Source organism: Meleagris gallopavo, chromosome 9 (genome assembly GCF_000146605.3).
Source record: "Meleagris gallopavo isolate NT-WF06-2002-E0010 breed Aviagen turkey brand Nicholas breeding stock chromosome 9, Turkey_5.1, whole genome shotgun sequence".
Classification (NCBI taxonomy): domain Eukaryota; kingdom Metazoa; phylum Chordata; class Aves; order Galliformes; family Phasianidae; genus Meleagris; species Meleagris gallopavo.
The window spans coordinates 1,001,634-1,012,802 of NC_015019.2; the positions used below are offsets into that span (position 1 = coordinate 1,001,634).

The 11,169-nt window shown below is 53.3% G+C and overlaps 3 protein-coding genes across 3 annotated transcripts; 2 read left to right on the forward strand and 1 right to left on the reverse strand.

The window, feature by feature from the left end:
- Positions 1-39: 39 nt before the first annotated feature.
- Positions 40-5,973, forward strand: BTK (Bruton tyrosine kinase; the record flags this gene model as incomplete). The annotated part of the gene is made up of 14 exons (XM_019618033.1): positions 40-178; positions 289-356; positions 803-984; positions 1,126-1,188; positions 1,332-1,386; positions 2,059-2,141; positions 2,251-2,378; positions 3,045-3,119; positions 3,499-3,670; positions 3,942-4,158; positions 4,759-4,823; positions 5,300-5,418; positions 5,526-5,683; positions 5,759-5,973. Coding segments are annotated over 14 exons (1,596 nt in total), but the record flags the coding sequence as incomplete, so codon positions are not given.
- Positions 5,974-6,149: 176 nt separating this feature from the next.
- TIMM8A (translocase of inner mitochondrial membrane 8A) lies at positions 6,150-7,351 on the forward strand. Its single transcript, XM_010715026.2, is given in 3 exon segments — positions 6,150-6,186; positions 6,189-6,286; positions 6,555-7,351. Coding segments are annotated over 3 exon segments (282 nt in total). The 5' UTR covers positions 6,150-6,164; the 3' UTR covers positions 6,717-7,351.
- Positions 7,352-7,408: 57 nt separating this feature from the next.
- LOC100540378 (magnesium transporter NIPA2-like) lies at positions 7,409-11,163 on the reverse strand. Its single transcript, XM_010715027.3, has 3 exons — positions 10,167-11,163; positions 9,847-10,007; positions 7,409-9,555 (listed from the first exon to the last, which is right to left on the reverse strand). Exons 2-3 carry the CDS (start codon positions 9,917-9,919, stop codon positions 8,930-8,932), a joined length of 699 nt encoding a protein of 232 aa, XP_010713329.3. The 5' UTR covers positions 9,920-10,007; positions 10,167-11,163; the 3' UTR covers positions 7,409-8,929.
- Positions 11,164-11,169: the final 6 nt, after the last annotated feature.

Below are 11,169 nucleotides of genomic sequence, written 5' to 3' on the forward strand. Positions count from 1 at the left end.
CTGATCATCTGCATTTGGGGTAACACACATCTCCCCTCCTTGGCCGCAGTGATCCGATACAACAGCGACCTGGTGCAGAAGTACCACCCCTGCTTCTGGATTGATGGCCAGTACCTGTGCTGCTCCCAGACAGCCAAGAATGCCATGGGCTGCAAGATCTTGGAGAGCAGGAATGGCAGTAAGACACTGGGCACCCTGTCCTTGCCTGTCGCCAGCTCTGGTGATCACCTCCCACCTGCCCACAGCAGCTAGGGATCTGTTCTCACCTTTGTTTTTTGTATTGGGAAGGTTTAAAAGCTGGGCGGTCACATCGCAAAACAAAGAAGCCTCTTCCCCCCACGCCTGAGGAGGACATGGTAAGGACCAGTGAGCGTGGGTTTGCTCCAAAGTGTTGAAAGAAAAGTCTGCAGAATTTTATAGACCAGAGCTTGGCTCTAGAGGAGGATGTCAAAGTAGAGCTCAAGGGGGCTTGAACCAGGGGATGGAGCCCAAAGAGCTGGGGGAATGTCAAATGATTCACCTCTTAGAAGTTCCCCAGGGGAGCTGGGAACAGAGAGTTGTCCTGATATGGGATAAAGACCAAAAGTTCAGGGAAGAAATTTACCTTTGGTGAAGACAGCCTCCAAGGAGGAAATAGTGCAATAAAAAGCACGGGGTTGGGTCAATCTCTTGCTGGAATTATATGTGGGAGCTGAGATGGAATGCTGTGCTAACCTGGCCAGGCTTGGGGACGGTCTTTGCCCAGGAAATAGCATGTCTGCCAGCTTCACCATGTTCCTTATTCTCCCTTGCCATGAGGAAGATGGTGATGAAGCCCCTGCCCCCTGAACCAGCCCCCAGTGCAGCAGGAGAAATGAAGAAGGTGGTGGCCCTGTACAACTACGTGCCAATGAATGTGCAGGACCTGCAGCTGCAGAAGGGTGAGGAGTACCTCATCCTGGAGGAAAGCCACCTGCCCTGGTGGAAAGCCCGTGACAAGAATGGGTAAGAGCTCCCACTATCCATGGCATTCACCCTGCAGCTGTGTCCTATCCCAGCACTGCTCCTGGGGCAGCCCCAGGGACCCCCACCTGACACTGGGGAATCCCAACTGGTCTCAGATTCTCAAACTATTTTCTCCTGCAGAAGGGAAGGATACATCCCCAGCAACTATGTCACCGAAACCAGCAATTCCCTGGAGATTTATGAGTGAGTAGGAGAAAATGTGGCGATCTGGCAAATTGTGCTCAGTTGGAGACCTTTTACATCCAGTTCTGGGCCAGGATCAGGCCAGGACTGGAACAGGGCTGGCCCGGGGGTCTCCCTGATGGTTGCATCCCTCCCTGTTCCAGGTGGTACTCAAAGAATATCACTCGGAGCCAAGCAGAACAACTCCTGAAGCAGGAGGTTAGTGTTGACTCCCAGGTCTGGGTCTTCTACACACATGACCTCTGCAGGCTGCTGTCACCTCACATCTAGATGGGCCAGCCCTGGCTTGCACTGGGAAAGGAAAGCTGGGCACATCTCTAAGCCACCAGAGAACAGGCCAGTACCCACAGCTCCTTCAGTGTTCACAGCCAGAAGGGAGGGAGGAGCACATGGCCTGATTTCCATCAGGGTCAATCAGTCTCTCAGTTAAACAATGTATTTCTAAATGCAGTGGATATTGAGGGCCAGTAGGTTTAGGAACAATGCAAGACTGCCCCTTCTTCTGTAGCTGACAAGGAGAATAGAGCTGGCTAGATCCAGACCAGAAATTTCTTAGGTAGCTGAGAGCCCCATGGTCCCAGCACTGCAGCCCAGCAGTATAGTTAGCCTGCACTGTCTAGGGGACAAACAAATGAACCCTGCAGCCTGCGTTACCCCAAAAGCCCTAGGAACTGTCTCCACTGTGACCTCCTCCCGGAAAGCAAGTCAGTAGGTGCCCAAAGCAGGGGCCATAAGCAGGACTCCTTTCATTCACCACACCCTCTCCAGTCATGCTGTGATTGTCCCTCTTGCCTGCTATGCTCACTTCCTCACAGATACCCCATCCTATCTTCCCCTATCCTCTTCCCCCCCCCCCTTTTTTTTTTTTAGGGTAAGGAAGGAGGTTTCATTGTCCGAGACTCTACCAGCAAGACAGGGAAATACACTGTCTCTGTTTATGCCAAGTCTGCTGTGTAAGTGGATCTAAGAATAGCTTGCTGCTATCTCAGAGGGCTCCTCCAGGCACCTCTCACTCTCTGCTTGCCCTTCCCAAGCTGCTGACCCCATGCACTGTCTCTCCAGAGACCCCCAAGGGATGATTCGCCATTACGTTGTATGCTGCACCCCTCAGAATCAGTATTACCTGGCAGAAAAACACCTGTTCAACACCATCCCAGAGCTCATCACGTACCATCAGCACAACTCTGCCGGTGAGTGCTCATGGGTGCAGGCAGAGCTTGCAGCCATAGCCTGAACCTAATGCCCCTGGTAGCACCTGGGCTCCACACAGGTGGAGTACAGTCACCTCCCTGCTCTGGGACAGCCCAGTGGTAGCTTTAGCAGAGCAAAACAGCCTGGAAAACACACCTCTGCTCTGCATGGCTGAGTCCCCAGGAACTTCATACCCCCCTGGTCATCCCTTCCCCTGAATTCCTGCAGGACAGCGTCTATCAAACACCGCTCTGCACCCACCACACATCTTTCAATAATGCTTTGTTCTCCCATCAACAGCCCTCACTAGGCTGTAAAGAAACACTGTTCTCTTTTACTGATGCAATTTCAATCAATCCTGTTCTGGACAAAAGTAAAATATGAACCTGTCCCTCTTAACCTACCCAGCAGTGTGGGTTTGCAGATGATAAAAAGCATCTCTCAAACATGGAATGGAGATAGGAGGATGCAGCCCAAGAAAAGCTGGAACAAGAATGTTCCAAGCAACGACAAGCTGTAACAGGCTCAAAGAAAGTATAGGGACAGAGTGAGGCCACCAGGTTTTACTGACTTCACAGTGTCCTCCTTTTCTTGGGCTGAAGGCAGGAGGCCTGTATTCCCTGCTGAAACATCATGGTGTGGCAGTGCACCTTTTTGTGTTTCAGGGCTTATATCCAGATTGAAGTATCCCGTGTCCCGACACCAGAAAAGTGCCCCTTCCACAGCTGGCCTGGGCTATGGTAAGCTGTCTCAGGGTTCCTTAAGTTTCCCTGGCTGCAGGGCCTGGGTGCTCTATCTGCAGGAACTCCTTGGGGCTGAGCTCCTGCTAGTTTCCCCACAGCAGCGCCCACATTGTTCCCTGGAATCCCTTCCTAATACTCCTTGGCTCTCTGGGACAATACTGACCAAGAGACTTGCAAGTCTGTCCCCTGGATGAAAAGGTCCTGGACTTCATGATTTTTCTGTGATGGTTTTTCAGGCATGCTTATGGTCTTTCAGCACATTCCTTCAGGCAGCGCATACTTATGAGCTCTTTTTGGACCAGCTAGACCAGATGACTGGGAGAATCCTGCAGGAAGGGCACCTGCACCCTCATCACACTCACACTGTCTGTCCTAGGGTCGTGGGAGATTGACCCGAAGGATCTGACCTTCCTGAAGGAACTGGGGACGGGACAGTTTGGCGTGGTGAAGTATGGGAAATGGAGAGGCCAATACAACGTTGCCATCAAGATGATCAGGGAGGGCTCCATGTCGGAGGACGAGTTTATTGATGAAGCCAAAGTCATGATGTAAGTGGTGAGCAGCCTCCAGGTCAGTGCATCATATATCTTGTCGGAATACCTGCACTCCCAGATGGTTTGGAGGGACAGCATCAGGCAGCTTCATGCATTGCAAAATGAATCCACACTTCAAGAGCCTGTACTCTTTGTGCTGGTTTTGCCAGTGACCATTCCAGGAGCACTTTTCCCTGCTCACTTCTCCCTCTCCTTATTCAGCAATACTTCTTTTGCAGCTTGTCTCTGCAAATGCTCAGAAATGCCCTTCTTGCCCCCAACACAGGAACCTATCTCATGAGAAGCTGGTGCAGCTCTACGGGGTCTGCACAAAGCAGCGTCCCATCTTCATCATCACTGAGTACATGGCCAACGGCTGTCTCTTGAACTTCCTGAGGGAAACTCAGCGGCGGTTCCAGCCTGCTGAGCTGCTGGAAATGTGCAAAGATGTCTGTGAAGCTATGGAGTACCTGGAATCCAAGCAGTTTCTGCACCGAGACCTGGTAGGCATGTGGCCAAAGGACACCTCTCCAGCTCAGTTGTAGCTACAGCATGTCCTAGACAGGGTCCAGCTAATTCATTGGTGTGAAGAGAGGAATCTACAGCCTTTTCTTTAGAGTACCCCTGCAAGCTTCCCTGCCCACTTGAGCATAGACAGGATGCCCACTATGGCATGTCTGAAGTCACTGCTGTGCAGTGGGTTAACAGAAAGGACTAGGCAGCTTTCTAGGGGACAGGAACGCATTTTTGGCTAGGGCAGATCTTTGCATCAGGCGACACAGGCAGCATCACTAGCTCAGACATGGAGTTTAAATCCCCATGTAAAGCTGAGCCTGAGGTTTTTCAGGCCTCTGGCTGGCATTGCCAGCGTGCAGTCCTGCTGGGTGCCATACTTGATCTCCTCCTCATGCTGCTTTGTCAAGGCAAAATCACACCAGGGAAATTGTCCTCCGTGGATAAACAGGAGGCCTAGAGGGTCCTGCCGTGCCAGACAAAATGGGGCAAAGCATTAGATGGATGTGGATGAGGCAAAGTTGCAGATGGTACAGGGAGATGAGAGCAGGAGCAGATGGGAATGACAGCCTCTATCTCTCCATCCACAGGCTGCTCGCAACTGTTTGGTGAATGACCAAGGGATTGTGAAAGTCTCAGATTTTGGCCTTTCCAGGTCTGGTAGACACATCTGTGTCACTTTCCTTCTCGATTTTCCTATTGCCTTTGTCAGTTTCTTCTGCACTTTTGTCTATCTCCCCCACAGTTCTCCAGTTCTGCTTTTCCTCTGCCTTCTCCTGTCTTTCATGTGTCTGGCTCAACCTCCTTCACCCTTCCATCATCCCTTTCCTACATCCTTCATCCCTGTTGTCCTGTCTTCTTGCTGCTTCTTCCCCCACCTCCAGGCTCCTGGCTGCAGCCTTCTTTCCACAAGCCAGTGACATAGCCTCTTGCTATGTCACCCTCACTCATTCCCAATCTCGACTAACATAAACTAGTCTCCAAAGGGACATTTTTGCCTTTTGAATCCCATGCAGAGTGCAAACTCTGATCATTCTGAAAGCTGTGAATTCCTTTTGGGCTTTGTTGGTTGCATGGACGAGTGAGAAGTGAAATGGAGGACAGGTGCCCTGATCTGTTGATGTGCTGCAGATACGTTCTGGATGATGAGTACACAAGCTCCATGGGGTCAAAGTTTCCAGTTCGGTGGTCTCCTCCTGAAGTTCTCCTGTACAGCAAGTTCAGCAGCAAATCTGACGTGTGGTCGTTTGGTAAGAGCACAGGGTTAATGACTCAGGGGGCAGGAGGAGGCCCAACAGCAGTGAGCAGCCCACTGCACAGGGACACTATGATGCGTCCCCGCCGTTTCCTACCACAGGCGTGCTGATGTGGGAGGTTTACTCTCTGGGAAAGATGCCTTACGAGAGGTTTAACAACAGCGAGACCACAGAGCACGTCATCCAAGGCCTGCGTCTCTACCGGCCTCAGCAGGCCTCGGAGCGGGTCTACGCCATCATGTACAGCTGCTGGCACGAGGTACGTGCACGCCGTGGGTCCGGCAGAGGGCACGGCGCGGTGCGGGCGCCCACAGCCCTTCCTCTCGCCCCGCAGAAGGCCGAGGAGCGCCCCACCTTCACCGCGCTGCTGGGCAGCATCGTGGACATCACAGACGAAGAGCCGTGACCACCCCGAGCCGCCCTCCCTTCCCGGTGCCGGTGGCTGGAACTAGCGGGCCGGGGAAACGGGACAGCACCTGGACAGCCGCTGCGCGCACAGCGCGGGCTGAGGAGCCCCGCAGAACCCCGCAATAAACCCCTCCTAACGGCTCCGGGCCTGCCGACACTGAGCATGCGCAGTGCGGGCGGAAGTAAGGGACAGGCAGGCGGAAGTTGGGGGCGGGCGGAAGTAAGGGGGGCGGGCGGAAGTAAGGGGAGGGCGGGCGGAAGTAGAGGGCGGGCATGCGCATGCGGGGTCGCAGCGCGGCGCGGCACGTGAAGGTCGTGGCGGCGGCGGCAGCATGGAGGCGCCGTCCGGCGGCGGGCTGGGGGAGCCGACCCGCAGCTCCAGCGCTTCATCGAGGTGGAGACTCAGAAACAGCGATTCCAGCAGTTGGTGCACCAGATGACCGAGCTCTGCTGGGTACGGCGAGAGCTGGGAGGGCGGGAGGGCGGGAGGGCGCAGCGGCTCCGGTTAATCTAAGGAGGCGGTGGTTTGGGTGGGCCTCGTCCTGTGGGGAGGAGGGGGATGGGGGCACGGTGGAAGCCCTCTGCCTCGGGGGCTGGGGTTCGAGGAGAGCTCCAGGGGCTGTTCTGGGGAGGGGAAGCTGAGGTGGGAGGGCGGGAGTTTGAAGGGGGGATAGTGGGCGCAGTGCTGCACCCCCGGATCCAAAGCAGCCACTGCTCCACAGGAGAAGTGCATGGACAAGCCCGGGCCGAAGCTGGACAGCCGGGCTGAGACGTGCTTCGTGAACTGCGTGGAGCGCTTCATCGACACCAGTCAGTTCATCCTGAACCGGCTGGAACAGACGCAGAAATCCAAATCGGCCTTCTCAGAGAGCCTGTCCGACTGAGCGGCCCCAAAAACGGGGGGTGGGACGGCCCTGCTGCACCCTGCGCCCGTCCCTCTGCTGCCCCGACAGGTTGGGGTCAGCTCCAGGGCGTAGGGTTCAATTAAATGACGGTTTTGTGAAAGCTGCAGCCAGCCAGATGAGAGCCCGTAACAGATCCACCCGCTCTTCAGCGTGGTGTTGTGCTGCGCCCATCCCCAATCACCAGGAAGCATCTTCACACTGGGACACAGGGGCTGCAGGTGTCATGCATGAGGTGGTGGCGGTGGGGATGCTCCCAGCAGAGGTGCTCCCAGCACTAAGCATGCCACTGCTGCCTTAAAACAGTGCTGCACACACCTTCATTGCACAAAACCAACCCTCCTCGGTAGGTGCCAACGAGCCGTGCAGTCCTCATGGCTGTGCAGAAGGAGAGCAGCAGGACTGCACCAGGCACCCCTAACGAGGAGAGCTGCTGGGCATGGTGAACATCCCTGGCAGTGTCACTGCTGGAAGACATTTCAAGGCTTCTCCAAAGTCATTCATGTGGCCAAGTGGCAAACTTTCAAATTGCAGCACGGCTCTCTCGATACTGACTTGCTCCATTCATTGCTTTCTCCTAGTCAATGTAATAAATATTAAGTGGGTCAAATTTTTAACACGAAATTCTCCTTTGTTCAGGTAGATGATCACTGAAAAATGGAAATATGGCATTCTTGTAATTCCTTCTCTTTCCCAGTGATTCTATTTATTTGCAAAATTAGACGAGAGGGGGAGTAATTGTCTTCTGGGTAGGCAACCTGCTGTGAATTCTGATTTGTTGCTCAACATATTTGGTCCCATGAATCAAAGCTCACGTTTGTGGCCTTTCCCCTTCCTCCCCTAAGAGTTAACAGAACCTGCTTCCTTGCGTAGTTTCTACAGAGAGCCTAAGTACAGGAAAAGTACAGCCAGCTGCTTTGTAACTACCTGCACCTTTATTTGTGGGGATTACTGGAGGAAAGCCTGTGGCTGTGTCTTCTGGACTTTTGCCCCTAGGAAATTACACAGAGCTTCTAACTGGAAAAACAACCAGCACCTACCAACTCACCTTCTGAAACGCAGTGTAGCATTTCAGCACTGTTTGCAGACAGCCTGGCTCTGGGAAGCATGGAGTGACCCATGTTACTAATATGCGGCTTGGAGCTCTCACAGAGAAACCTTATAAAGTGGTTCTGTGCATGACAGTTTGATCTGGGTGGCTAGATGGGGTGTGTGGAGCATCTAATGGGTGTCTTGTAGCCAGCAGCCTTCCTAGGAGTGATTCAGAATGAGTTAAATAGAGCTATGCATATACTAGTCCACAAGGATACAGCTATCTGCCCCTCTTTCCAAAGCTTACCTCAATAGCTAAAGACTGTTAGGTCCCTCCTGTCCCCACTGTGAGCCATTCTCCCTTCCATCTCTGCCCTGAGCTTCTCTCTGGCACCCGCATCATTCTTCCTACCCCTTCATGCCCCTCTGTGCTGGCCCAGCTCTCGGTACAAACGCATCTCCAGCTTCTTGGTAACTGAACACTGCTGGCTTTAATGCTGTGTGCAGGTGCATCATCAGCCTGCACAACAGATGCTGCATGATCCCCTCTGTAAGAGCCAGAGTATCACATGGCAGCACCACTGAAGTTCTCCAGTCTTGGCTGTATTCTTCTCTTGGATGTGAACCTGTAAATAAATTCTAACAGTGAGCCGAACAAGCAGTTTACAGAAGAATTTTTGAAGTACTACTCTGGGTATGTCATCCTTAAGGCCAGGCTCTTGTCTTCTATCCACATCATATCAGCACCACGTTAGAAGATTAACAGTGACAAAATAATCTTAAGTATTCTTAAAAAAAAATGCTCGGAGGCTTCCCCAGTCTTTGTCTTCAGTAAGGGTTAGCACTGTGTTAGTGCTGCAGGCCTCTGTGCAACCAAGCAGATCAAGGGCAGATCAATCCCTCATAAAAGAAAAGCTGAGGAGGCACTGGGTCCTGGCAGCAGGGCTCTTCTCAGCACTCATGTCTGTAACAATGAAGGAGGCTGCAGTCCCTGCCAGCTCCCAGACAGTGGGAGGTCACACTGATCACACACCCAAGGCAGGCAGAAGGCAACTGCTAGCTCTGCACACACAGAAGTACCTAGCAGCATCCAGTGCAGCAAGTTCAACCTTGCACGGAGGAGCTGCTCGCTGGTTGGAGCTGACAGCACTTCAGAAACTTCCTCATACGCTTTCACCTTCCTCCTCTTCTGCGCTCTGAGAGCTTTTGTCCTCCGAGGGCAGAAGAGGCTGGTGCTGACATGACTGATGTCTGTCTGCGCCCCTCCAGGCCGTGCGCAGGTCTGCCCTGCCTTGCTGCAGGAAGAGGGGCAGGAGGTCTGGGCTGAAGGGCACGTCCCTGAAGGCGTGAAGGAGGAAGATGCCGGACACGATGGTGAGGAAGCCGCTGATGGTGCCAATGATGTTGTCTAGCACCATGTGTTGCCACTCCTTGAAGAGGATGGCAGAACATGTCATGACTGAGGTGGTGAACAGCACATAGTAAATGGGAGTGACCACGGATGTGTTGAAGATATCCAGGGCTTTGTTCAGGTAGTTGATCTGCACGCTGATGCAGATCACCAGGCACACCAGAAGCACCCAGCCCAGCGGTTCTTTCAGGACTGGCTTCCCAGCAAACAGTTCTTTCAGGGCAATCCCCAAGCCCTTGACGCACGATACAGAAAGTGAGCCGATGGCAGAGCAGACCAAAACATAAACCAAGACGTTGCTCCGTCCGTAACGGGGTCCAGCCACAAAGATGAGCAGGAGGGAGCTCACCAGCACACACACAGCAAACACAATGAATCCTTGGAGAAAGAATAATTAAAGGCTCTATCAGAATGGAGAACAGTAGCCCCAGTGACAGAACAGCAAGCAGGGCAGTGCCCAGAACCTAGGGCAATACTAGCTGCTGGGGGCATGCTGACCAAGAAGGGGGGGCACAGCCTTACAGGAGCACCGTGCAGGAGGGCAGCAGAAAGCTGAACGCTGCAGGGTGTGGTGGGAAAGAGAGTCCCCATCAGTCTAGGCAAGCTGTTCCCTCCTCAGTACTGTTATTTCCAAGTCTGAAGTTGACATGATGCTTTTTATTTAGCTACCTGGATCTTTCAGCTTCTCTGCCATTGACTCCAGGCTGGAAACCTCTTCTTCCTGGGGAGCGTGGATTACCATCACTGTGGAGCCCAGGATGCTTAGGACACAGCCAATCTTGCCATGAACATTCAGCTGCTCATTCAGGAAGGTGGAAGACAGAACCGCACTGGAAAATCAAAACAAAACAACAACGACAACAAAAACAAAACAAGAAAGGCCTAGCAGTTAGGAATGGAATATCTGAGGGAAGGGACAGAGGAAAGCAGTGCAGCTTTCACCACTTAGTGGTGATAGGTGAGGTAAGGATGGTTGTGAGGCTGCTTACCTAACGAGGACACTCAGAGCACCCAGTGGAGTTACCAGCGTTGCAGGGGCAAAGGCATAGGCAGCAAAATTTGCTGCTTCTCCAATTCCCACTGCAAGAGAAATTCTGTCAGGTGAACATCAGAGTAAAGAGCAGTTCAGTGTAATGCAAATCTGTGTGCAGGCAGAAGAGTTCCCATGTGCAACCAGGAGAGGACAGTGCCAGCCAGAACAAGCAGAAGCTTTTCCTTCTAGGACACAGGAGGCTCCTGGTGACGCTTGGTTTCCTCAGCCACACGTGGCCATCCAGCAAAGCAGTAACAACAGAAACATCTTCACATGTCCTCAAAGCTGAAAGGAGCTTCGGTTCGTTACGTTTTTCTAAGTTAATCTCTGCTGGAGAGGTTCTGAGGGCTTTTTGCAGGGTAAATCAAGTGTCACGTTTGACAAGCACGCAGCAGAGCTGCTGGATCAGTGTTACCTGCCGTGCTGGATGAGCATCACCTGACTGCAGGGTCTGGGCAGGGTCAGGAGCACCGACCCAACCCAGTCAGACCAGTTCCTCAGTTCCTATTTAGCAGGGCTTCAAAATAATTTAGAGTTATAGTTAGATCAACATCCCCACACATTCAGGAGATAAAAACCAAGCAGTTCAGCAATCCTAAGATGGCTGGGTTGAAAGAGACCTCAAAGGTCAGCCAGTTCCCATCCCCTGCTGCAGGCAGGGCTGCCCAGCACTCAGCCAGGCACCCACCCGGGCACCACAGGGATGGCGCAGCCCGGCTCCGGGCAGCACTGTGATGAAGGCTGCAGGAAATCCCCTCGGAGCACAGGCCGGGCGCTCCCAGCTCTCAGCCCTTCCCCGTAGCAGAGCTGCTCCGACCCCTGAGCATCCTCGCGGGCTCCTCGCGGGCTCCTGCAGACCCGTCCCGCGTTCTGGATGCAACACGGGACCTCAGGAGGGCAGCGCGGAGGCACAGCCCCCTCCCGGCGTCCCTCCTGCAATCCGCGGCCTTTCCCGAGCT

Excerpts from the sequence above, each read along its gene's own strand:
- LOC100540378 (XM_010715027.3), bottom strand. The coding sequence starts at position 9,919 with ATGGTAATCCACGCTCCCCAGGAAGAAGAGGTTTCCAGCCTGGAGTCA. Across the intron at positions 9,556-9,846 it reads AGAGAAGCTGAAAGATCCAG|GATTCATTGTGTTTGCTGTG; the intron begins GTAGCTAAATAA and ends TCTTTCTCCAAG.